This window comes from Periophthalmus magnuspinnatus, chromosome 22, assembly GCF_009829125.3.
Source record: "Periophthalmus magnuspinnatus isolate fPerMag1 chromosome 22, fPerMag1.2.pri, whole genome shotgun sequence".
Taxonomy (NCBI): Eukaryota; Metazoa; Chordata; class Actinopteri; order Gobiiformes; family Gobiidae; genus Periophthalmus; species Periophthalmus magnuspinnatus.
The window spans coordinates 28,887,648-28,914,007 of record NC_047147.1 but is presented as its reverse complement, the minus strand read 5'-3'; the positions used below and the strand labels follow the sequence as shown (position 1 = coordinate 28,914,007).

General features: G+C 45.7%; 1 protein-coding gene across 1 annotated transcript; it reads right to left on the bottom strand.

Annotated features, from left to right (window-relative positions):
• Window positions 1-430: 430 nt before the first annotated feature.
• Window positions 431-10,513, bottom strand: si:dkeyp-110a12.4 (pancreatic secretory granule membrane major glycoprotein GP2). Its single transcript, XM_055231353.1, has 6 exons — window positions 10,308-10,513; window positions 7,156-7,291; window positions 5,092-5,186; window positions 1,880-2,048; window positions 1,524-1,638; window positions 431-1,006 (listed from the first exon to the last, which is right to left on the bottom strand). Exons 1-6 carry the CDS (start codon window positions 10,445-10,447, stop codon window positions 828-830), a joined length of 834 nt encoding a protein of 277 aa, XP_055087328.1. The 5' UTR covers window positions 10,448-10,513; the 3' UTR covers window positions 431-827.
• Between the last annotated feature and the right edge of the window lie 15,847 nt (window positions 10,514-26,360).

Here is a 26,360-nt window from a genome sequence, read left to right as displayed (position 1 = left end):
ATTCAATTGTTTCTGTTGAACAAAATTCAGCTCAAATCTTTATCAAAATCCCCACATTTGAAGATTTAGAGACTCAAAATCTGAGAGAAAAACCTCTCTCCCACATGTCGTGTTGTGTCAGATGCCCTCCCACATGTTGTGTAAATACAGCAGGAGAACGGAGCTCGTCATTCATAGAAATGATCAGGGAAACAATATTTCTTATAAAACACCACATATTTGTTACAGAATCCTGATTATTGCTCCACCTAATTATAATGTAAAGTAGAACACAGAAGTGAGGAATAACGTTTATTTAAGACGTAAAAATGAGGTACAGAGACTTTAATAGAGGAGACTACGGTGGCCCCTCAGAGTCAAAAAACAACACGAGGCCAGAGTTGTTGTTTCGTTCTTGTGGAGGTGTTGTTGTTTCGTTCTTGTGGTGGTGGTGTGTTGTAGTTTCGTTCTTGTGGTGGTGGTGTGTTGTAGTTTCGTTCTTGTGGTGGTGGTGTGTTGTAGTTTCGTTCTTGTGGTGGTGGTGTGTTGTTGTTTTGTTCTTGTGGTGGTGTTGTTGTTTCGTTCTTGTGGTGGTGGTGTGTTGTTGTTTCGTTCTTGTGGTGGTGGTGTGTTGTTGTTTCGTTCTTGTGGTGGTGGTGTGTTGTAGTTTCGTTCTTGTGGTGGTGGTGTGTTGTAGTTTCGTTCTTGTGGTGGTGGTGTGTTGTAGTTTCGTTCTTGTGGTGGTGGTGTGTTGTTGTGTTGTTGTTTCGTTCTTGTGGTGGTGGTGTGTTGTAGTTTTGTTCTTGTGGTGGTGGTGTGTGCTGTAGTGTTGTGTTGTTGTTGTGTTTTCACGAGGCCACTTCTTCAGAGAGGCGGTGGATGTTGGAGAGGGTGAGCTGAGCGTCATAGGTGGGGTAAAATCGTCTGGAGCGGAGCCACAAACGTCCAAAAACTCCAGTGATCAACAACAGCACGACCAGCAGCCCTGCGAGGACAAACGTCTCCACCGGGGGCACTGCGCTGGAGTCTGAAGAGACAACACACACAATATTTGTATTTATTATTATATAATCTATTTGTGCTTTTAGCCCTTTTATAATGTTACACTGAAAACACAGCTGGAGCTGTGTTTTGTTTCCTTGTTGCCTTGGTAACATCATGGTTTTTTATGCTAACCACAGATATTTCTTAGCTTTGTTTCAGTTGCTTCACTCCACAGTGTGCCAGCAGATGGGGTCCTTGCATCTTCTGGTTTGGATTTGAAGTTATAGTGTATTTTTGCTCTAATCCTCCTTTACTCTGTGAGCCACGATGGGCCATGATGGAAACCAGGACTATGCCATGGCTGGTTGATTAGTCCTGGTTAAGCCCTGGTTAAGCCCTGGTTAAGCCCTGGTTTAGTCCTGGTTTAGTCCTGGTTTAGTCCTGGTTTAGTCCTGGTTTAGTCCTGGTTTAGTCCTGGTTCAGTCCTGGTTCAGTCCTGGTTTAGTCCTGGTTTGGGGCACTCAGTTCTGACAGCTTCATGTAAAGACTCAAATACAAACTTGTGGTCGTTTCGGCGCCGTCGTCCAGGAGGCGTCTGATTGGTCCATAGGACACGGTGTGGGACAGGGGGATGTCCCTCCTCAGACGCATCAGTCCGTCGTCACTGGAGCAGTTCTGTTCACAGACCAAAGAATCATTTGGTTAAAGGTGCACTACGTAACATTTCATCTCGACTCCATGGAGATGTTAGTGCCATAAGATGGAGGTGAAGAGCGTTAATGAACTTTTCGATGTAAATACGACAGAGTTAACCACAGCGCTGTTCTTCTTCTGTGGTCCCTGTGGTGTTTTCTAAAACTTTAAAGGTTTGTTTAACGATGGCGGAGGTCGATCAGAGTGACAGGGGCAGACTCACGGGTTGGCACAGGGGGGCGCTGCTGTGGCAGATCTGGACGTTACAGTGGAGAAAGACGTTTGTGTAGGAGCTGCCCACAAACTTAAACATCTGGATCCTGAACAAAGCCTCTGGACCAAGACCGTTCCTCACCACACTCAGCGTCTGGTCAGCGGACAGCACCGGGCAGCTGCGGGACAGAATGAGGGGGAGGGGCTTAGAACAGGTTTACTCAACACTTTATAATGAAGAGAACAGAGGGGGAGGGGCTTACAACACTTTAAACGTGTTAATGAAGCATGAACAAATCTATAATCTCCACATGGTTGAAGATTATAAACGACTTCTTGAAGGTTTAGCGCGTCCACTGAGAGACAAAGGGTTATTTTGAGTTATATGTTGGTCAAAACTAGAACAAGACCACAGAGAGTAATAAATAAAGACTTAAAGATGATATTGTACTAAATGTTTATGTTTTATTATCGTGATATCAGAATGTGCACAGATCTGGAGCCTTTTTTAGTGTCTGAAATGTTTGAAATGTAAATATCATCCATCCATCCATTTTCTTCCTCTTATCCGGGCCCGGGTCGCGGGGGCAGCAGTCTAAGCAGGGACTCCCAGACTTCCCTCACCCCAGACACGTCCTCCAGCTCCTCCGGTGGGACCCCAAGGCGTTCCCAGGCCAGAGAGACATAGTCCCTCCAGTGTGTCCTGGGTCTTCCCCGGGGCCTCCTCCCGGTGGGACATGCCCAGAACACCTCCCTAGGGAGGCGTCCAGGAGGCATCCTGAGCAGATGACCGAGCCTCAGCTGCTCCTCTCAACGTGTAGGAGCAGCGGCTCTACTCCGAGCTCCTCCCGTGTGACCGAGCTCCTCACCCTATCCCTAAGGGTGCGCCCGGCCACTCTGCGGAGGAAACCCATTTCGGCCGCTTGTGTCCGCGACCTTGTCCTTTCGGTCATTACCCAGAGCTCATGACCATAGGTGAGGGCAGGAACGTAGATTGAGGTAAATCGAGAGCTTTGCCTTCCGGCTCAGCTCCTTCTTCACCACAACGGACCGATACAGCGACCGCATCACTGCAGACGCTGCACCGATCCGCCTGTCAATCTCCCGCTCCATCCTTCCCTCACTCGTGAACAAGACCCCGAGATACTTGAACTCCTCCACTTGGGGCAGAGACTCTCCACCCGGAGAGAGCAGACCACCTTTTTCCGGTCGAGAACCATGGCCTCGGATTTGGAGGAGCTGATTCTCATCCCAGACACTTCACACTCGGCTCAAACCGCCCCAGTGCTGCAGGTCCTGACTCGAAGAAGCATCAGGACAACATCATCTGCAAACAGCAGAGATGAAATCCTGTGGTTCCCGAACCAGACCCCCTCCGGCCCCTGAACCAGACCCCCTCCGGCCCCTGAACCAGACCCCCTCCGGCTCCTGGCTGCGCCTAATTCTGTCCATAAAAACAATGAACAGAACCGGTGACAAAGGGCAGCCCTGAGTCCAACATGCACCAGGAACAGGTCTGACTCACTGCAGAGACACAGCTCCTGCTCCGGTCATACAGGGACCGGACAGCCCTTAGCAAAGAGCCCCGGACCCCATACTCCTAGAGCACCCCCCAAAGGACACCACGAGGGACACGATCAAATGCCTTCTCCAGATCCACAAAACACATGTGGACTGTGGCAAACTCCCATGAGCCTCGAGGACCCGATGGAGAGTATAGAGCTGGTCCAGTGTTCCACGACCAGGACGAAAACCACACTGCTCCTCCTGAATCTGAGGTTCGACTATCGGTCGGATTCTCCTCTCCAGTCCCTGGAGTAGACCTTACCGGGAAGGCTGAGGAGTGTGATTCCCCTGTAATTGGAACACACCCTCCGGTCCCCCTTCTTATACAGAGGGACCACCCCGGTCTGCCATTCCACAGGTACTGTCCCCGACCGCCACGCGATGTTGCAGAGACGTGTCAGCCAAGACAGTCCCACAACATCCAGAGACTTGAGGTACTCAGGACGGATCTCGTCCACCCCCGGGGCCACCGAGGAGCTTTAACCACCTCAGTGACTTCAGCCAGGGTGATGGATGAGTCCACCTCCGGGTCCCCAGTCTCTGCTTCCTCCTCTGAAGACATGAAGTATTCCTTCCACCGCCCGACAACATCCCCAGTCGAGGTCAGCAGATCTCCACCTGCTCTGTAAACAGTGTTGGTGAAGCACTGCTTCCCCCTCCTGAGGTGTCGGACGGTTTTCCAGAATTTCTTTGAGGCCGTCCGATAGTCCTCCTCCATGGCCTCCCCGAACTCCTCCCAACCCCGAGTTTTTGCCTCTGCAACCGCACGAGCCGCGGCACGTAAATATCATGATACACGTAACCTGAACTAATGTGCTGCTACTTCAATGTGAGACAGAATGACCCATGACCCCCTGGAGTCACATGATCCCCTGGAGTCACATGACCCCCTGGAGTCACATGATCCCCTGGAGTCACATGACCCCCTGGAGTCACATGACCCCCTGGAGTCACATGACCCCCTGGAGTCACATGACCCCCTGGAGTCACATGACCCCCTGGAACAGTGGGTTCTTCAGCTCACGGCTCAAACAAACAAACTCTGATTTCACATTTCAACATCAAAGTCCAGCACCGCAACTGCATCAGACGAGAAAACACAGACACATAAACACAAACACAGATATAAGACTACACAAAACACACAGATACAGGACAAAACAAAATACAACAGAAAACACAAAACACACAGACACAGATACAGGACAAAACAAAATACAACAGAAAACACACAACTACAGGACGCCACAAAACACAACGCAAAACACACAAAAACAGATACAAGAGGCCAGCAGGTCAGTCCTGGTTTAGCCCTGGTTCAGTCCTGGTTTAGTCCTGGTTTAGTCCTGGTTTAGTCCTGGTTTAGTTCTGGTTTAGTCCTGGTTTAGTCCTGGTTCAGTCCTGGTTTAGTTCTGGTTCAGTCCTGGTTTAGTCCTGGTTCAGTCCTGGTTTAGTTCTGGTTCAGTCCTGGTTCAGTCCTGGTTCAGTCCTGGTTCAGTCTTGGTTCAGTCCTGGTTTAGTCCTGGTTCAGTACTGGTTTCTTACATTAAAGTGGACAGAGGTTTGCTCATGCTGGTTTTACAGTGGACAATATGACTGGACTAATGCTGTTTAAAACTGAACTGGTCGCCTTCTGGTCAGTGGGCGAGCACACACCTGTCCCTGATGAAGCTGTACTGGACGTTGCTGTAGGGGTCACTGGTGGGAGTGGCCCAACACCTGTCCATCCTCAGCATCAAGAGAGCGGGAATCTACAACAGAGACAAGCTTATATAGCTATATATATATATATACACATATATGTATGTATGTATATATATATATATATATATATACACACACACATATATGTATGTATATATATATATACACACATATATGTATGTATATATATATATATATACACACACACACACATATATATATATATATATATATATGCAATATATGCAAGTTTTTAATTTTCATCATAGTTTCACTTCAGCTCTGAGAGACAGAATAGAGGGTAAGGATCCAGAAAATCACATTGTCTGATGTTTTTAAATTTTATTTGCAAATTATGGTGTAAAATAAATATTTGGTCAATAACAGAAGTTCATCTCATACTTTGTTATATTCCCTTTGTTGCAGTGACAGGTCGTTTTCTGTCTCCAGAGGTTTTCTCTGTTGCTGTAGTTTGGTCCGTTCCTCCTGCAGATCTCCTCTAGAGCAGTGATGTTTTGGGACAACACGGACGTTCAACTCCCTCCAAAGATTTTCTATGGGGTTGAGATCTGGAGACTGGGCCACTCCAGGACCTTGAAATGCTTCTTATGAAGCCTCTCCTTCGTTGCCCGGGCGGTGTGTTTGGCCCCGTTCATTCTTTCCTTTACATGGATCAGTCGTCCTGGTCCCTTTGCAGAAAAACAGCCCCAAAGCATGATGTTTCCACCCCCATGATGCACAGTAGGTCTGGTGTTCTTTGGATGTAACTCAGCATTTTTTCTCCTCCAAACACGACAAATTGAGTGTTTACCAAAAATTTGTATTTTGGTTTGATCTGACCGTATGACATTCTCCCAATCCTCTTCTGGATCATCCAAATGCTTCTATCAAACTTCAGACTACACACACACACACACACACACACACATTATATACAAGAGAGACAAGCTTTAGACAGGAGGTTGTGTCAGCACTTCTACTTCTATCTTATATTTAAATACACACACATTCAAACTGCTTTAGTCCTGTTTTAGTCCTGTTTTAATCCTGATCTAGTCCTCTGTTTTAGTCCGTGGCGTTGTGCAGGTATGATCCGAGTGGGTTTGTTTTCAGGAGGTGACTTCAGGGCGTGGGTTTCAGTTGTCAGTAAACACTAAATATCTGGAGTTCTGAACGAGATTTTGAAATGGGTCTAATTTTACTGCAGAGTCACACGGAGCCGGAGCCGTGACTCAGAACATTCCAGACTCCACGATTGCATCAGATTGTGTAACCTAGACTTAAGTTAGCTGCCCCCAGAATAGCCACAGCAGAGCTAGTATTTCTACTGTGTTTGTACTGTTTGTACTGCAGGGTCCAAATGGGTCAGAGTGTCATTGACGTGCAACTACTACTAGTACTACTATTACTACTACTGCTATTCCTACTACTACTAACGCTGCCACTCCTGCTACTGCTGCTGCTACTACTTTTATTGCAAAATTAAATGAATTAAATCAAGTACAGTTGCTTGAATTCATTGAAACTATTTTCACAGTGTATATTTAATAATATATATTAAAACAACTTAATACTACTTTAAACTCTATATATTTATATTTACAGTCTGAGCCTTTAGCGCTGTACCCACAGACTGTTCATATAAATGGACATAGCGAACCCATTAAATTAAGATATGAACATTAACAACAGACAAATCAGGCGCCTTCTTTCATTGAGGTCGCTCCTGCTAGCGTTAGCAAGATTTAATCGACAGCGTTGCTAAGGGACCGCTCCCTGTTAAACCAGGCTGCGGGCAGGAAGGGGCATTACCCTCAACAGCCTCGCTCCAGATTGGCTCTTTAGTCGCTATGATCCTTTGTTTGAACTCTGCTCCAGATTAGCCTCAATACCTGCTCCAGCCTGAGCTTCATCTGGAGCTGAAGCTGTGGTGACATCACACTCACTCAGTCACGTCTTTACTGTGGTTGTACCGTAGTTTATAATGACGCCTGTTACATTTTAATGGTTAAATACCATGTAGACTTTGACGTAGATGTTCTCCTCCAGACTGAGAGAGGGCACTGTGGTCCACTGCTCCTCAAACGCCTCGTCTTTAAACAGAAGCATCGACACAGAGAAGTTTCCATTCTCCGTGTTCAGAGTGATGGTCCTGAGGGACACATGGGAGTCAGAACATACGTAAATCATACAAACATACATACATACATACATACATACATACATACAAACATATATACAAACATACATACAAACATACATACAAACATATATACAAACATACACACAGACATACATACAAACATACATACACACAAACATACATACATACATACAAACATATATACAAACATACAAACATATATACAAACATACATACAAACATATATACATACAAACATACATACAAACATATATACAAACATACATACAAACATATATACAAACATACATACAAACATATATACAAACATACATACATACAAACATACATACAAACATATATACAAACAAACATATATACAAACATACATACAAACATATATACAAACATACATACAAACATATATACATACAAACATACATACAAACATACATACAAACATATATACAAACATACATACAAACATACATACATACAAACATACATACATACAAACATACATACAAACATACATACATACAAACATACATACAAACATACATACATACAAACATATATACAAACATATATACAAACATACAAACATACAAACATACATACATACAAACATACATACAAACATACATACATACAAACATACATACAAACAAACATACATACAAACATATATACAAACATACATACAAACATATATACAAACATACATACATACAAACATATATACAAACATACAAACATACATACAAACATACATACAAACATACATACATACAAACATATATACAAACATACAAACATACATACATACAAACATACATACAAACATATACAAACATACATACATACAAACATATATACAAACATACATACAAACATACATACAAACATACATACAAACATATATACAAACATACATACAAACATACACACAAACATATATACAAACATACATACAAACATATATACAAACATACATACATACAAACATACATACAAACATATATACAAACATACATACAAACATATATACAAACATATATACAAACATACATACATACAAACATATATACAAACATATATACAAACATACATACAAACATACATACAAACATATATACAAACATATATACAAACATACATACATACATATATACAAACATACATACAAACATATATACAAACATATATACAAACATACATACATACAAACATATATACAAACATATATACAAACATACATACATACAAACATACATACATACAAACATATATACAAACAAACATACATACAAACATATATACAAACATATATACAAACACATACAAACATACATACAAACATACATACAAACATACATACAAACATACATACAAACATATATACAAACATACATACATACATATATACAAACATACATACAAACATATATACAAACATATATACAAACATACATACATACAAACATACATACATACAAACATATATACAAACAAACATACATACAAACATATATACAAACATATATACAAACATACATACAAACATATATACAAACATACATACAAACATATACAAACATACAAACAAACATACATACAAACATACATACAAACATACATACAAACATATACAAACATACATACAAACATATATACAAACATACATACAAACATACATACAAACATATACAAACATACATACAAACATACATACAAACATACATACAAACATATACAAACATACATACATACATATATACAAACAAACATATATACAAACATATATACAAACATACATACATACAAACATACATACATACAAACATATATACAAACAAACATACATACAAACATATATACAAACATATATACAAACATACATACAAACATATATACAAACATACATACAAACATACATACAAACATATACAAACATACAAACAAACATACATACAAACATACATACAAACATACATACAAACATATACAAACATACATACAAACATATATACAAACATACATACATACAAACATACATACAAACATATACAAACATACATACAAACATATACAAACATACAAACAAACATACATACAAACATACATACAAACATATACAAACATACATACAAACATACATACAAACATACATACAAACATACACAAACATACATACATACAAACATATATACAAACATACATACAAACATATACAAACATACATACATACATATATACAAACATACATACATACATATATACAAACATACATACATATATACAAACATATACACAAACATATACACAAACATATATACAAACAAACATACATACAATAGCAGAGTCAAACTATAAACACAGTTTAACAGAAACAGGTTACGGAGAGCATTTGACCCATCCTTCTGTGTCTCTGGGTTAAACCTGTATTTGACTCACAGTCCTCTGGTTTAGTCCTGGTTTAGTCCTGGTTTAGACCTGGTTTAGTCCTGGTTTAGACCTGGTTTAGTCCTGGTTCAGTCCTGGTTTAGTCCTGGTTTAGTCCTAGTTTAGTTCTGGTTTAGTCCTGGTTTAGTCCTGGTTTAGTCCTGGTTTAGTCCTGGTTCAGTCCTGGTTTAGTCCCGGTTCAGTCCCGGTTCAGTCCCGGTTCAGTCCTGGTTTAGTTCTGGTTTAGTCCTGGCTCAGTCCTGGTTTAGTCCCGGTTCAGTCCCGGTTCAGTCCTGGTTTAGTTCTGGTTCAGTCCTGGTTTAGTCCTGGTTTACTCCTGGTTCAGTCCTGGTTTAGTCCCGGTTCAGTCCCGGTTCAGTCCTGGTTTAGTCCTGGTTTAGTCCTGGTTTAGTCCTGGTTCAGTCCTGGTTCAGTCCTGGTTTAGTCCTGGTTCAGTCCTGGTTTAGTCCTAGCTTAGTCCTGGTTCAGTCCTGGTTTAGTCCTGGTTTAGTCCTAGTTTAGTCCTGGTTTAGTCCCGGTTCAGTCCTGGTTTAGTTCTGGTTTAGTCCCGGTTCAGTACCTCACGTCCACTCTGATCATGTTCTCTCCGTGCGGCTGCTGGACCATGTAACTCGCCGGGTAGCGACACACAAAGGTGATGTTGATGTAGTTCCTGGTGATGACGTCTGAGTGGTTGTTGTGGATCGTGTTGATGAACATAATGTGGCCGTCGTCGGACGTCTACAGAGAAACACAAAGAATCAAAATAAAGACGTCATTATCCCTGTGGGGGGCGCTGTGGAGGCACATTAGACCCGCCCTTCAGTGCTGCAGGAGTTAAACCACATTTAGAGCCAGGATCTTGGTCAGAATCTAGTTTTTAAAGTTCATTTTAAGGTTAAAGGAAAAAACAGTTTGTTTAATTCTGAGCCAAAATTAGGATCAAAATGCTTTGCCTAAGGACACAACAACAGCATTCCAAGATGTTTCTGTCTTGTCTAGAATGTTCCACAGTATGGCATTAAACTTACCTCTACAGGAACAAGCAGATTATACCACGAGGCCAGTTTACAGTTCAGATCCGCGGTGCGCCCGCCCCACAACAGTTTGAGCCAATGATAGTTAAAATAGTTAGAATAGTAAGACTAATTCTATACTGTGGAACATTTCAGGCAAAGCAATAACATCTCCATGGAGACAAGACATTTCAAGACCATCCATCAGAAAAGTGACATACTGCCCCTTTAAGAGCTCAAAGAGAGTCAGGTTTACATAATCCCAGGTCCCTCACAGTAAATGTTCTATAGGTAAACTCAGGCCTCTGACGCAGATTAAAAACCATAAAACATGTCCCAGCGAAGAGAGGGGCCCGGCCCGGGACACGGGGGCCCGGCTCGGGACACGGGGGCCCGGCCCGGGACACGGGGTCAAACGGGGCATCACTGTGGGGCAGAATAATGTCCCATGGTCCAGGTTGGACGTCCTTTACCCCCTCTGAGTAAATACACTGTGCACCAGGATGACAGCAGCTAAAGGTCAGGTCAGGTCCTCAAAGGTCACTACAGTCATGTCCTCAAAGGTCACTACAGTCAGGTCCTCAAAGGTCACTACAGTCAGGTCCTCAAAGGTCACTACAGTCAGGTCCTCAAAGGTCACTACAGTCATGTCCTCAAAGGTCACTACAGTCAGGTCCTCAAAGGTCACTACAGTCAGGTCCTCAAAGGTCACTACAGTCAGGTCCTCAAAGGTCACTACAGTCATGTCCTCAATGGTCACTACAGTCAGGTCAGCAAAGGTCACTACAGTCATGTCCTCAAAGGTCACTGCAGTCAGGTCCTCAGGTCAGAGCTGAAGTCCAGAGTCAGTTCACATTACTAAACACTCAGGAGTTTTCTCATCTGAGAGAGACTGAAATATGAACTTCAAACAAGACTCTCATGTATTTCAGGACATGTTTGTGGAGGTCTCAGCAGGAGACACAGGGAGGGCATCTGACACACAGGGACAGTTAGTTAGTTACATATTTCATCAGTTCCATCACACTGGTGTCTGTAGACAGTCTAAATGTTGTAGTTTAATCCCTGTTGTCTTCCTCTCAGAGCGACACACAGAGGAGGGAGGTACTGGGTCGTTCTGCTCTTGGGCTCTGGACAGAAACTGACTGTCCACTAAGAATTTACAATTAATCATTTCAATTATGATTAAAACTATTGGTCAAATCAAAAATGGTGCTTTATATTTGTTCTATTCTGTTCTGAAGGATTTGCTCCACAGAGACTCTCTCTCACCACCTGGTAAAATTATAGGTCAGATCTGTGGAAAGGCGACAGCGCTCACATAATGCATGTTTTTCTTTTTTTTGCAATGTAAACACCTATAATAAATTCAAAAAGAGGTTTAATAAATAAACTCAGTAAAAACAGAGCGTTTTATGCGCTGGATTTATAAAGCGCTTTAAAGTGCATTATTCTCTCCTCTCGGTGGTGGTAAGATAATACTGTAGCCACAGCTGCCCCGCGGCAGACTGACTGAAGCACGGCTGCCAATCTGCACCATCAACCCCTCCCACCACCACCGCTCTCATACCAGCCAATGAGAGCGAAGTGTCTAAGGACTGGTGCCACTTTAAGTCTAACCACACCCAACTCTGCTGAGCTTCAGAGATCAGACGAGATCAGGCGAGATCAGACGAGATCAGACGAGATCAGGCGAGACCAGGCGAGATCAGACGAGACCAGGCGAGATCAGGCGAGACCAGGCGAGATCAGAAGAGATCAGGCGAGACCAGGCGAGATCAGACGAGATCAGGCGAGACCAGGCTAGATCAGACGAGACCAGGCGAGATCAGGCGAGACCAGGCGAGATCAGGCGAGATCAGAAGAGATCAGGCGAGATCAGAAGAGATCAGGCGAGACCAGGCGAGATCAGACGAGATCAGGCGAGACCAGGCTAGATCAGGCGAGACCAGGCGAGATCAGGCGAGACCAGGCGAGACCAGGTGAGACCAGGTGAGATCAGGCGAGATCAGGCTTATGATGAGCACAATGCTCACCAAAAAAATCTATTTTAAAACCACACATCCGTGTGTGTATGTTACGTGTGTGTGCACGTGTTGTATGTGTGTGTATGTGTTACGCGTGTGTGTGCGTGTTACGTGTGTGCGTGTTACGTGTGTGCGTGTTACGTGTGTGCGTGTTACGTGTGTGCGTGTTACGTGTGTGCGTGTTACGTGTGTGTGTGCGTGTTACGTGTGTGTGTGCGTGTTACGTGTGTGCGTGTTACGTGTGTGTGTTTAAACCCTCAGCCCTCCTCTGTGTCTCTTCTGTGTTGGACTCATTTCTTCTCTCATTCTTTTGGTCAGACGCTTTAACTCCTCTGAGTTTGACATGTTCCGGTGTTTGAACAGCGTTGATCTAAACCGCAGTGAGACCTCGTAACACGGCGAGGGAGGCGGGGCTTAGACCACGGCCTATTGTTCAAAAACATGTTAACCTTTGAGTCACTTTACAAGCACATACTGCATTCCTGTAAGGTCGTCTGAGGCCACCTGCGAGAACTTTAAGATTTGAATCCAGAAAAAACACAGAAAAAAAGGAATGATCCAGAACAGTTTGTGTTTGATTTTTATAAACGTGACTCTGGTCCCAGACACAAGGATCTAATAATGATTTATTCAGAATCGTTATCTCTGTTGTCATAGGTTGTGATATGTATTATTCTGAACAACTTAAAACAGACTTAAAACTCAAAACAGACTTTTTTCAGTGTAGGAAGTGACATGTCGAGCGATGAACAGCTTTCCTGTTCAGTGCATTTAAACAAATCATTCTCAGGATGTAAATTGTGCTTTCGGTTTTGAATAAAGTCTGTGGGAGACAGAACAAGGCGTCTCTTAACTGACACATAAGCCCCGCCCACAGCCTATTCAAAATGTCCGCCTTTCTTCCTCCTGAGACAACGACCCAAGACCAAAACACAGTGGTTTTACGTCATGATCTCAAAGTCAAACTGGAATCTGGAATTATTCAGATGAGTTTGTTTTATGAAAAGTTCCACGTCGTTAAAAGGAAAGATGTTTTAACTCAACATGAGCAGAAGTGTTTAAGGAAGCTGGACTCATCTAAAGCTGCACTGTGCAACTTTCATGAGGGTTCATCATCACTTGTTTCCATGGAGATACTATTGAGTTGTCTGGAATGTTCCACAGTGTTGCATAAAACCTGTCTATCTCCATGGTGATGACCAAGCTGGCCACGTTACACGTGTTTTTCAACATGTTTTTGAGTTATAAAAACAAATGTTAAATGTAAAAAATGGATAAGTTTAATGCCATACTGTGGAACATTACAAAGACGCGGTGAAACATTTGCAGCGAAGATCGAAGACACTCAGGTCAACGCATCGATCATGTGACTGAGGAGACGCAGGCTGTTTTCTATTGGCCTTTCAATTCTGTGGGCGGGGCTTATAGTTGTGACCAATCACATCGTCTCCCTGCAGCACGTCCTGATCTTTACTAAATCAGATCGACTAAACCTGTTAGCCTGTTAATCTGTTAGCCCGTTAGTCTGTTAGCCTGTTAGTCTGTTAGTCTGTTAGCCTGTTAATCTGTTAGCCCGTTAGTCTGTTAGCCTGTTAGTCTGTTAATCTGTTAGCCTGTTAGTCTGTTAGCCTGTTAATCTGTTAGCCTGTTAGTCTGTTAATCTGTTAGCCTGTTAGTCTGTTAATCTGTTAGCCTGTTAGTCTGTTAATCTGTTAGCCCGTTAACCTGTTAGCCCGTTAGTCTGTTAGCCCGTTAATCTGTTAGCCCGTTAGTCTGTTAGCCCGTTAGTCTGTTAGCCCGTTAGTCTGTTAGCCCGTTAGTCTGTTAGCCCGTTAGTCTGTTAGCCCGTTAATCTGTTAGCCCGTTAATCTGTTAGCCTGTTAGTCTGTTAGCCTGTTAATCTGTTAGCCTGTTAATCTGTTAGCCTGTTAGCCTGTTAGCCTGTTAATCTGTTAGCCTGTTAATCTGTTAGCCTGTTAATCTGTTAGCCTGTTGATTTTATGATACTTAATTGTGATTATTTGTATGATTTTAATGTCTTTGTGTACAAATTGTGCTGTACAAATAAACTTGCCTTGCCTTAGTCTGTTAGCCAGTTAGCATGTTAGTCTGTTAATCTGTTAGCCTTTTAGTCTGTTAGCCAGTTAGCATGTTAGTCTGTTAATCTGTTAGCCTGTTAGCCTTTTAGTCTGTTAGCATGTTAGCTGGGCAGATAGTTTGGGATTAAAATAGAAAAAAATATAGTGACCATGAATATTTAAAAAAATATGTCAAATAATACAGGAATTTACTTAAAAACAAAACATGTCTAAACCAGGACTAAACCAGGGCTAAACCGGCACTAAACCAGGACTAAACCAGGGCTAAACCGGCACTAAACCAGGACTAAACCAGGGCTAAACCGGCACTAAACCAGGACTAAACCAGGGCTAAACCGGCACTAAACCAGGACTAAACCAGGGCTAAACCAGGTCTAAACCAGGACTAAACCAGGGCTAAACCAGGTCTAAACCAGGACTAAACCAGGGCTAAACCAGGGCTAAACCAACACTAAACCAGGACTAAACCAGGTCTAAACCAGGACTAAACCAGGACTAAACCAGGTCTAAACCAGGACTAAACCAGGTCTAAACCAGGACTAAACCAGGACTAAACCAGGGCTAAACCAGGTCTAAACCAGGACTAAACCAGGACTAAACCAGGACTAAACCAGGGCTAAATATTTTTTGCAGTGGATGAACTGAAGTGGCCTCTGGTCTTTTGGCAGAGGAAATCACTGCAGGCCTCTGTTTCCACGGCGACCGTAAACATCGTAAAATGGATGATTTACGAAGATGAGCTGTTTATGTTGCAGTTACAAGAAGCACCGGGCGGCCATCTTTGTTTGGGCTCCCCCTAAACGTCCAAGCTCACGCGCAACGCGTGATTAGTGACGAGAGTCGTAAATAAGGACAGGGTCAGGACTAAACCAGGACTAAACGGGACTTAAATCGAGACCAAACCAGGTTCAAACTAGGACCAAACCAGGACTAAACCGGGACAAAACCGGGATTGAACCGGCACTTAAATTGGGACCAAACTGGGTTCAAACTAGGTTCAAACCAGGACCAAAGCAGAACTAAACTATGACTAAAACAGCTCTAAACCAGGACTAAAGCATGGGTGATGCAGGCTTGTGGGTGGAGCCTTGTACAGGCTCGTTCGACTAGAATCCTTGGACAGATCCCTAGATTACTCAAACATGCGTGGATGACATTTAAGACCTCTTCAGGCATGTTTTTGACGAGGGAACAACATTAAAACATCAGAGGAGAATCCTAAGAATTTCCTTGTAAGATTAATGAATTTGTACATGGTCCCTGTCAAATAAAGAATAAAGAAGTAAAGTCATTTTCATAGTTTGCATTATACCCCCGTGAATACTCCCCTTTAATACTGCCCCTTTAATACTCCTGTTTAATACCGCCCCTTTAAAGGTCCATACCATAACAGTCCCACAGTCCGACAGGTTGGTCTTGATACTGAAGATGTAGTTGTCCTCGACCTCCACCCCGCGGCATTCTGGGTCATTCAGATGCAAATCCCAAACCTAAATAAACAGAACAGTGATGAGCTGTGAGGAGGCTCCGACTGCAGGGGGCGCTGTGTGTGTTTACTCACATAAACAGGAGGCACTTTACTGAGGAAGAAGACACTGGGGATGATGACCTCCATGTGGTCGTTTGTGCAAATGACAGTTTCATTCAACTCTGCACAAAAACAAAAACACGTTAAATCTGGTTTATAAACACAACACGACTGACACGAGCGACACGACTGACACGAGCGACACGGGCGACACGAGCGACACGACTGACACGGGCGACACGACTGACGGGCAACACGACTGACACGAGCGACACGACTGACACGGGCGACACGACTGACACGGGCGACACGACTGACACGGGCGACACGACTGACATGGGCGACACGACTGACAGGAGCGACACGACTGACACGGGCGACACGACTGACACGTGACACGACTGACACGGGCGACACGACTGATGGGCGACACGACTGACACGAGCGACACGACTGACACGGGCGACACGACTGACACGAGCGACAAGACTGACACGAGCGACACGACTGACACGGGCGACACGACTGACACGAGCGACACGACTGACCCGGGCGACACGACTGACACGGGCGACATGACTGACACGAGCGACACGACTGACATGAGGGACATGACTGACACGGGCGACACGACTGACACGACCGACATGACTGACACGAGCGACACGACTGACATGAGGGACATGACTGACCCGGGCGACACGACTGACACGAGCGACACAACTGATACGGGCGACACGACTGACATGAGGGACATGACTGACACAGGCTACTGACACGAGTGACATGACTGACAAGAGTGACACGACTGACACAGGTGACTGACATGACTGACACAGGGGACTGACACAGGCGACTGACACCGGTGACACGACTGACACAAGCAACATGACTGACCTGAGTGACCTGACTGACACAGGCGACTGACACGGGTGACACAACTGACACGGGTGACACGACTGACACAGGCGACTGACACGGGTGACACGGGTGATACGACTGACACAGGCGAGTGACACAGGTGATACGACTGACATGAGTGACACAACCGACACAGGCGACTGACACAGGTGACACGACTGACACAGGTGACTGACACAACTGACACAGGCGACTGACACAGGTGACACGACTGACACGGGTGACACGACGGACATGAGTAACACAATTGACACAGGCGATTGACACGGGTGACACAGGCAACATGACTGACATGAGTGACATGACTGACACAGGCAACATGACTGACATGAGTGACACGACTGACACAGGCGACTGACATGGGTGACATGACTGACACAAGCGGGATGACTGACATGAGAGACACAACTGACATGGGTGACATGACTGACTCAAGCGACTGACACGGATGACACAACTGACACAGGCGGGACTGACATGAGTGACATGAATGACAGAAGCGACTGACAAGGGTGACACGACTGACATGAGTGACACGACTGACACAGGCGACTGACATGGGTGACACAACTGACATGGGTGACATGACTGACTCAAGCGAGTGACACGACTGACACAGGCGACTGACATGGGTGACACAACTGACACGGGCGACACGACTGACATGAGTGACATGACTGTCATGACAGACACGACTGACATGGGTGACACAACTGACACAGGCGGGACTGACATGAGTGACATGAATGACAGAAGCGACTGACAAGGGTGACACAACTGACATGAGTGACACGACTGACACCGGGCCCCAACCCCAGCACCAGCCCCAGCCGCTGCTTTCAAAGTCAATATTATAATCATATGATGTGGAGATGTATTTTATGGACAGTTTTAAACCGACTTCAAATGAGAATACTCAGCAGTTTAATACATATTTGATGTCATTATATTTATTATATTTTGAGTGATTTAAGAAACCACTGCACTGGTCAGTTTATGTACGATGTTTTAGTTTATATGATATCCACTAAAATAACTACACTTTAATCAGTCTTAATTAAACATGAACACAGCATTTATTAAGAATGATCCAGGGCTAGAATCCACTGAAGAGGTGAGTGTCACTTTATTAAAACTCTGACTCCAAACTCTGTTACACATTAAAGGAACTAAGTCTGGATCAAACAGTTTTTTAATAAATTAAGTATTTGTTTATGTTTAATTAAGGTTTATTAAAGTAGTAATTAAACAGCATGACTAAAATCACCGCACAGATACTGCACATGTTCCTCACCTTCTTGCTCTGTGTCCAGGTCCACAGCTGCAGACCCCATCCTCAAACTCAGCAGGACCCAGGCTCCGATCAGTACAACACCCATTTTAAAAGGATCAAAATTTAAACTAATTTAAACAAATCGTGAGAAGAAAGAACTTTTTATTTATTTTTCTGCAGATTTTGTGAGACCTAAAGTCGCAGCTCTGTCCTCGGCCCCGGAGCCTCAGAGACAAATGAGGCTCCTCTTAAACAGCAGAGTGAATGATGCACAAACTCACAAAGAGATTCCACACGAGAGCGGCGAGCGAGACCGAGGTAACATGCCTGACTCCGCCCACTGTCACCACAAACATCAGTCTGTGCAGAATATATATGTGTATATGTACATAATATATATGTGTATATACAGAATATATGTGTAAGTATATATACAGCCTATGGACCGCTGCTCTGTACAAAACACCAGCTCATCAGTCACAGCTGTAGGTTTCAGAATGATGAACATGGCAACTGTTGCCATAGCGATTAATTTCAAATAACATATATATTGTACACACAAATATATTTTTTTTCTCATAATGTTCTGTATTTTATTTATTTATTTCTGTAGTTTATTTGACAGGGACAATGTACATTAATTAACATTTCTGTAAATGCACCAGAATTAGCCACAAGGCTATTTTTCATCTGTAGTCCCTAACAGGAAGCACTCTTACTGTGAATGGGCTCGCCTGTCCACAGATCTGACCTGCAGTTTGGCCTGGTGGCGTCCTGCTTGTCTCCATGGAGATAAACAATAACATCTCCATAGAGACAATCAGGCGGCCGAGGCTCCACCAGTAAAGTCCCACATGTGACGACTGAAGCCACAGCTGGTCCTGGTCTGGTCCTGGTCTGGTCCTGGTTTGGTCCTGGTCTGGTCCTGGTCTGGTCCTGGTTTAGTCCTGGTCTGGTCCTGGTTTAGTCCTGGTCTGGTCCTGGTCTGGTGCTGGTTTAGTCCTGGTCTGGTCCTGGTCTGGTCCTGGTTTGGTCCTGGTCTGGTCCTGGTCTGGTCCTGGTTTAGTCCTGGTCTGGTCCTGGTCTGGTCCTGGTTTAGTCCTGGTCTGGTCCTGGTTTAGTCCTGGTCTGGTCCTGGTCTGGTGCTGGTTTAGTCCTGGTCTGGTCCTGGTCTGGTCCTGGTTTGGTCCTGGTCTGGTCCTGGTCTGGTCCTGGTTTAGTCCTGGTTTAGTCCTGGTTTAGTCCTGGTCTGGTCCTGGTCTGGTCCTGGTCTGGTCCTGGTCTGGTCCCGGTCTGGTCCCGGTTTGGTCCCGGTTTAGTCCCGGTTTAGTCCCGGTTTAGTCCCGGTCTGGTCCCGGTCTGGTCCCGGTCTGGTCCTGGTCTGGTCCAGGTTTGGTCCTGGTCTGGTCCTGGTCTGGTCCTGGTCTGGTCCTAGTTTGGTCCTGGTCTGGTCCTGGTCTGGTCCTGGTCTGGTCCTGGTCTGGTCCTGGTCTGGTCCTGGTCTGGTCCTGGTTTAGTCCTGGTCTGGTCCTGGTCTGGTCCTGGTTTAGTCCTGGTCTGGTCCTGGTTTAGTCCTGGTCTGGTCCTGGTTTAGTCCTGGTCTGGTCCTGGTCTGGTCCTGGTCTGGTGCTGGTTTAGTCCTGGTCTGGTCCTGGTCTGGTCCTGGTTTGGTCCTGGTCTGGTCCTGGTCTGGTCCTGGTCTGGTCCTGGTTTAGTCCTGGTTTAGTCCTGGTCTGGTCCTGGTCTGGTCCTGGTCTGGTCCCGGTCTGGTCCCGGTTTGGTCCCGGTTTAGTCCCGGTTTGGTCCCGGTCTGGTCCTGGTCTGGTCCAGGTTTGGTCCTGGTCTGGTCCTGGTCTGGTCCTGGTTTGGTCCTAGTTTGGTCCTGGTCTGGTCCTGGTCTGGTCCTGGTTTGGTCCTAGTTTGGTCCTGGTCTGGTCCTGGTCTGGTCCTGGTTTGGTCCTGGTCTGGTCCTGGTTTGGTCCTAGTTTGGTCCTGGTCTGGTCCTGGTCTGGTCCTGGTCTGGTCCTGGTTTGGTCCTAGTTTGGTCCTGGTCTGGTCCTGGTCTAGTCCTGGTTTGGTCCTGGTCTGGTCCTGGTCTGGTCCTGGTCTGGTCCTGGTCTGGTCCTGGTTTAGTCCTGGTCTGGTCCTGGTTTAGTCCTGGTCTGGTCTTGTTTCAGTTTCAGATGTTAAAAATTCCAAACCAAACCTGGTCTAAACTCAGTTTAAATGAAATAAACCATGACTTTAAAGGTGCACTATGTAACTTTTCTGCTGGACAGTCCTCAATCTGCTTGGAAAGTCCCACAGTCTGGCATAAGACTCATGGTTATATCACTACGCCAAGTTACAGGCCAGATCTGTGGAGAGGCAATCTCTCTAATAGTAAAAATCCATGTCATGGTTCATTTAGCAGCGAAACACCCGACCCCTGGATAAACGGAGGAAAATGGATGGAGACCCCGAGATAAATACATTTAATGCCATACTGTGGAACATTCTAAGCAAAGCAAATGCACAGGAGGTGGAGCCTCAACAGAAGTTACATAGTGCATCTTTAAACTTAAACATTTATTATTATTGCTGCAGGTTTTATTTTGTCTAGACATTTTTACGAGTGTTTTACTGCAGTCGAACAACAGAACCACAAGAACTGTGGGGGTGTGTGTGCGTGTGTGTCGGTGTGTGTCTGTGTCGGGGTGTGTCTGTCTGTCTGTGTGTGTGTCGGTGTGTGTGTGTGTGTGTGTCTGTGCGTGTGGGGGGGGGGGTGTCGGTGTGTGTCGGGGTGTGTCTGTGCGTGTGTCTGTGTGTGTGTCTGTCTGTGTGTGTGTCAGTGTGTGTCGGGGTGTGTCTGTGTGTGTGTCTGTGCGTTTGTCGGTGTGTGTGTGTCTGTGTGTGTGTCTGTCGGGGTGTGTCGGTGTGTGTGTGTCTGTGTGTGTGTCGGGGTGTGAGTGTCGGGGTGTGTCTGTGGGTGTGTGTCGGTGTGTGTCGGGGTGTGTGTGTGTGTCGGTGGGGGTGTGTCGGGGTGTGTCGGTGGGGGTGTGTCGGGGTGTGTGTGTCTGTGTGTGTGTGTCTGTGTCGGGGTGTGTCTGTCGGGGTGTGTGTGTGGGTGCGTGTGTCTGTGCGTGTGTCTGTGTGTGTGTCGGGGTGTGTCTGTGTGTGTGTGTGTGTCTGTGTGGGGGTGTGTCGGTGTGTGTGTGTCTGTCTGTGGGTGTGTCTGTGGGGGTGTGTCTGTGCGTGTGTCTGTGTGTGTCGGGGTGTGTCTGTGGGTGTGTCTGTGTCTGTGGGGGTGTGTCTGTGTGTGTGGGGGTGTGTCGGTGTGTGTGTGTCTGTGTGTGTGGGGGTGTGTCTGTGTGTGTGTGTGTGTGTCGGTGTGTGTGTGTCTGTGTGTGTGGGGGTGTGTGTGTGTGACGGACACCATAAAACAAAGAACCTTTCACTTTTAACTTCGGCAACAGGATGAACCACCAGTGAAGAACTGCAGGGGGCAGCGGTGATCAGTGTGTGTGGAGTAAACTGTTAAATACTGAACCAACGAGGCAGAAAACGCTCAGATGTTTTTAAGAGTTTTAAAGTTTTAAAGTGGAACTTTTGTGTCACTAACGAGAGGCTGGTGTCATAAACACGGAGGAAAGATCTGTGGATTTAGGAAGTTCTGAGCCGTAAAATGTCACTAAACCAGGACTAAACCAGAACTAATCCAGGACTAAACCAGGACTAAACCAGAACTAAACCAGGACTAAACCAGGACTAAACCAGGACTAAACCAGGACTAAACCAGAACTAAACCAGGACTAAACCAGGACTAAACCAGGACTAAACCAGAACTAAACCAGGACTAAACCAGGACTAAACCAGAACTAAACCAGGACTAAACCAGAACTAAACCAGGACTAAACCAGGACTAAACCAGAACTAAACCAGGACTAAACCAGAACTAAACCAGGACTAAACCAGGTCTAAACCAGGTCTAAACCAGGACTAAACCAGGACTAAACCAGGTCTAAACAGGTCTAAACAGGTCTAAACCAGGACTAAACCAGAATTAAACCAGAACTAAACCAGAACTAAACCAGGTCTAAACCAGGTCTAAACCAGAACTAAACCAGGACTAAACCAGGACCAGGATTTTTTCATGATGCTACACTGCGGAACATGGTAAAAACATCTCCATGGAAACAAGCAAGAGGCAAAAGAAGTTACACGGTGCACCCACAGACTGTTTATACAAATGCACGTAGCTAACCTGCTAGCCACTATGTTCCAAACAGGAAGTGATCATGAGCGCACTTCCTGCTCCATCGACTCTGGCTCCAGTTCACTTTCTGTGTTAAACTGTGTCCCCTCTGTGTCCTATGTCTCCTCTGTGTCCCCTCTGTGTCCTCTCTCTGTCCCTGCTGCTTCAGACTCATTTTGGTCTTAAATGTTCATATTAACCCTCTACATGATCCTGGGGTTTTTATTTCACTATTGTGTCTGTAAATCAAGATCTGAACATTAATAACAGACAAATCAGGTCCTTCTTTCCCCGAGGTCGCTCCTCTTAGCGTTAGCGACAGGTTTGATTGACAGCGTTGCTAAGTGCGTTACCTTCAACAGCCTCGCTCTGGATTGGCTCTTTGGTTGCTACGATACTCGCGGTCGGGATTAACCGCTACACCTGCTCCAGTCGGAGCTTCATTTGGAGCTGAAGCTGTGGTGACATCACACTCACTCAGTCACGTCTTTACCGTCTGTGGGCACCTAAACACGCCAGTCCTATATGATTATCTGTAGAAGCCACTTGTCCACACTCTGGCCGCTGTTTGGACAAAGCTGAGGGTTAGTTTAATGACTCTGGGAACGTTGGGGCTAAATAAAACCAGAGCAGCCCGGTCCACACCTCTGATAAAGTGGATTCCTGCCAAACCGTTGAGAGCACAGAGCCTTTGTCTGTGGGCCTCCTCACATTCACGACGTTTCTTCTGCAGGGACTTAAGAAGCTCCTCCATCGTCAGAGCACTGAGAAAAAAGCTCATTAAAAACATGAATTACCAACTAAATGAGGTGTGGAGGGTGAGATTTACATAAACATGGGCCAGTGAGTCTATTAAGGCCATAAATAAACATGTGTGTGATGAAGAGGAGCAGACGGGACACAAAAGGGTTAAATCCACCTGAAAACACAAAACAGAGAGGGTGGAGGTGTGGAGCAGAGGGTGGAGGTGTGGAGCAGAGGGTGGAGGTGTGGAGCAGAGGGTGGAGGTGTGGTCCTAGTTCAGTCCTGGATCAGCTCAGATTTAAGGACTTGAAGATGTGTTTTATTTTTATTATATTTATTGTGCTAAAGTCTCAAACAGAAGTAAACAGGTGTAAACAGGAGAGGCTTTCAAGGCAGAAGATCGTGAAGGCTACAGGCGTTGCAAGTATGTGTTTAGCAAAGAGGTGGAAAAGGCTAAAGCGAAATACAATACAGTCTGGAGCAGCAATTCTCCTCCAACGACTCTGCTTCTGTCTGGAGAGGGCTGAGGCAAATCACCAACTACAGGCCCGAAGCCCCTCCCGCCGTGGACAACAAACAACTAGCAGAAAAGTTAAACGGCTTTTATGCGAGGTTTGAAGTTTCACACCCCTCCCCCTCCTCCCCCACCATCATGGACATTACCTCCAAACCCACCTGCAGGTGGATCACTGACTTCCTGACAGACAGGAGACAGCGCGTGTGGCTGGGGAAGAATGTCTCGGACACTCGGACTATCAGCACAGGATCTCCACAGGGCTGTGTACTTTCTCCCCTGCTCTTCTCCCTGTACACCAACTGCTGCACCTCCAGCCACGACTCCGTCAAACTGGTTAAGTTTGCGGATGACACCACCCTCATCGGACTCATCTCGGACGGCGATGAGTCTGCTACAGGAGGGAGGTGGACCGGCTGGTGTCCTGGTGCAGCAGCAACAACCTGGAGCTCAACGCCCAGAAGACAGTGGAGATGATCGTGGACTTCAGGAAAGTCACAGCCCCCCTGCCTCCCCTCACCCTGACGGGCTCCCCCATCACCACTGTGGACTCTTTCCGCTTCCTGGGCACCTGCATCACCCAGGATCTCAAGTGGAGCCGACCATCAGCTCCCTCATCAAGAAAGCCCAGCAGAGGATGTTCCACCTGCGGCAGCTGAGGAAACTCAAGCTGCCGGTCCAGATGATGGTGCAGTTTTACACGTCCATCATTGAGTCCATCCTCACCTCCTCCATCACTGTGTGGTTCACTGGGGCCAGGGACAGACAGAGACTGCAGCACATTGTGCCTCTGCTGAGAAGGTGATGCTGCTCCTTCCATCTATACAGGACCTGTCTCCAGGACTCGGGGGGAGCAGGCCGTAGAGCAGCTGACACACCCTGGACATGGACTATTTGAGCCACTTCCCTCTGGCAGGAGGCTACGGTCCATTGAGACCAGAACCTCTCGTCATAAGAACAGTTTGTCCCCTCTGCTGTTTGTCTCATGACACTTTATAATATCTGCACTAAACTGGACACTTTAAACACCGGTCACTTTAATAAGCCACTTTACTCTGTTGTTCTGATGCTGCTGTTGTTTATATTTTCTCCCTTTAAGTATTTCATTAGATTTTTTAAGCAGATCTTTTTAACTTTGTGCATGACCTTATTTGTATTTGTATTTGTATTTATTCAGTGTGTTTATGTTGCACTTTTTCACCGAAGCAAGTTCCTAGTTTGTGAACTGTGTTCACAGACTATGGCAATAAAAGTCTTCTGATTCTGATTCTGAAACAGGTGTAAACTCTATTACATTTACATTTCATTTTTAATCCATCCATCCATCCATTTTCTTCCTCTTATCCGGGGCCGGGTCGCGGGGGCATCAGTCTAAGCAGGGACTCCCAGACTTCCCTCACCCCAGACACGTCCTCCAGCTCCTCCGGTGGGACCCCAAGGCGTTCCCAGGCCAGAGAGACATAGTCCCTCCAGTGTGTCCTGGGTCTTCCCCGGGGCCTCCTCCCGGTGGGACATGCCCAGAACACCTCCCTAGGGAGGCGTCCAGGAGGCATCCTGAGCAGATGACCGAGCCTCAGCTGCTCCTCTCAACGTGTAGGAGCAGCGGCTCTACTCCGAGCTCCTCCCGTGTGACCGAGCTCCTCACCCTATCCCTAAGGGTGCGCCCGGCCACTCTGCGGAGGAAACCCATTTCGGCCGCTTGTGTCCGCGACCTTGTCCTTTCGGTCATTACCCAGAGCTCATGACCATAGGTGAGGGCAGGAACGTAGATTGAGGTAAATCGAGAGCTTTGCCTTCCGGCTCAGCTCCTTCTTCACCACAACGGACCGATACAGCGACCGCATCACTGCAGACGCTGCACCGATCCGCCTGTCAATCTCACGCTCCATCCTTCCCTCACTCGAGAACAAGACCCCGAGATACTTGAACTCCTCCACTTGGGGCAGAGACTCTCCACCTGGAGAGAGCAAACCACCTTTTTCCGGTCGAGAACCATGGCCTCGGATTTGGAGGAGCTGATTCTCATCCCAGATACTTCACACTCGGCTCAAACCGCCCCAGTGCTGCAGGTCCTGGCTCGAAGAAGCATCAGGACAACATCATCTGCAAACAGCAGAGATGAAATCCTGTGGTTCCCGAACCAGACCCCCTCTGGCCCCTGGCTGCACCTAGAAATTCTGTCCATAAATATAATGAACAGAACCGGTGACAAAGGGCAGCCCTGGCGGAGTCCAACATGCACCAGGAACAGATCTGACTCACTGCAGAGAACACAGC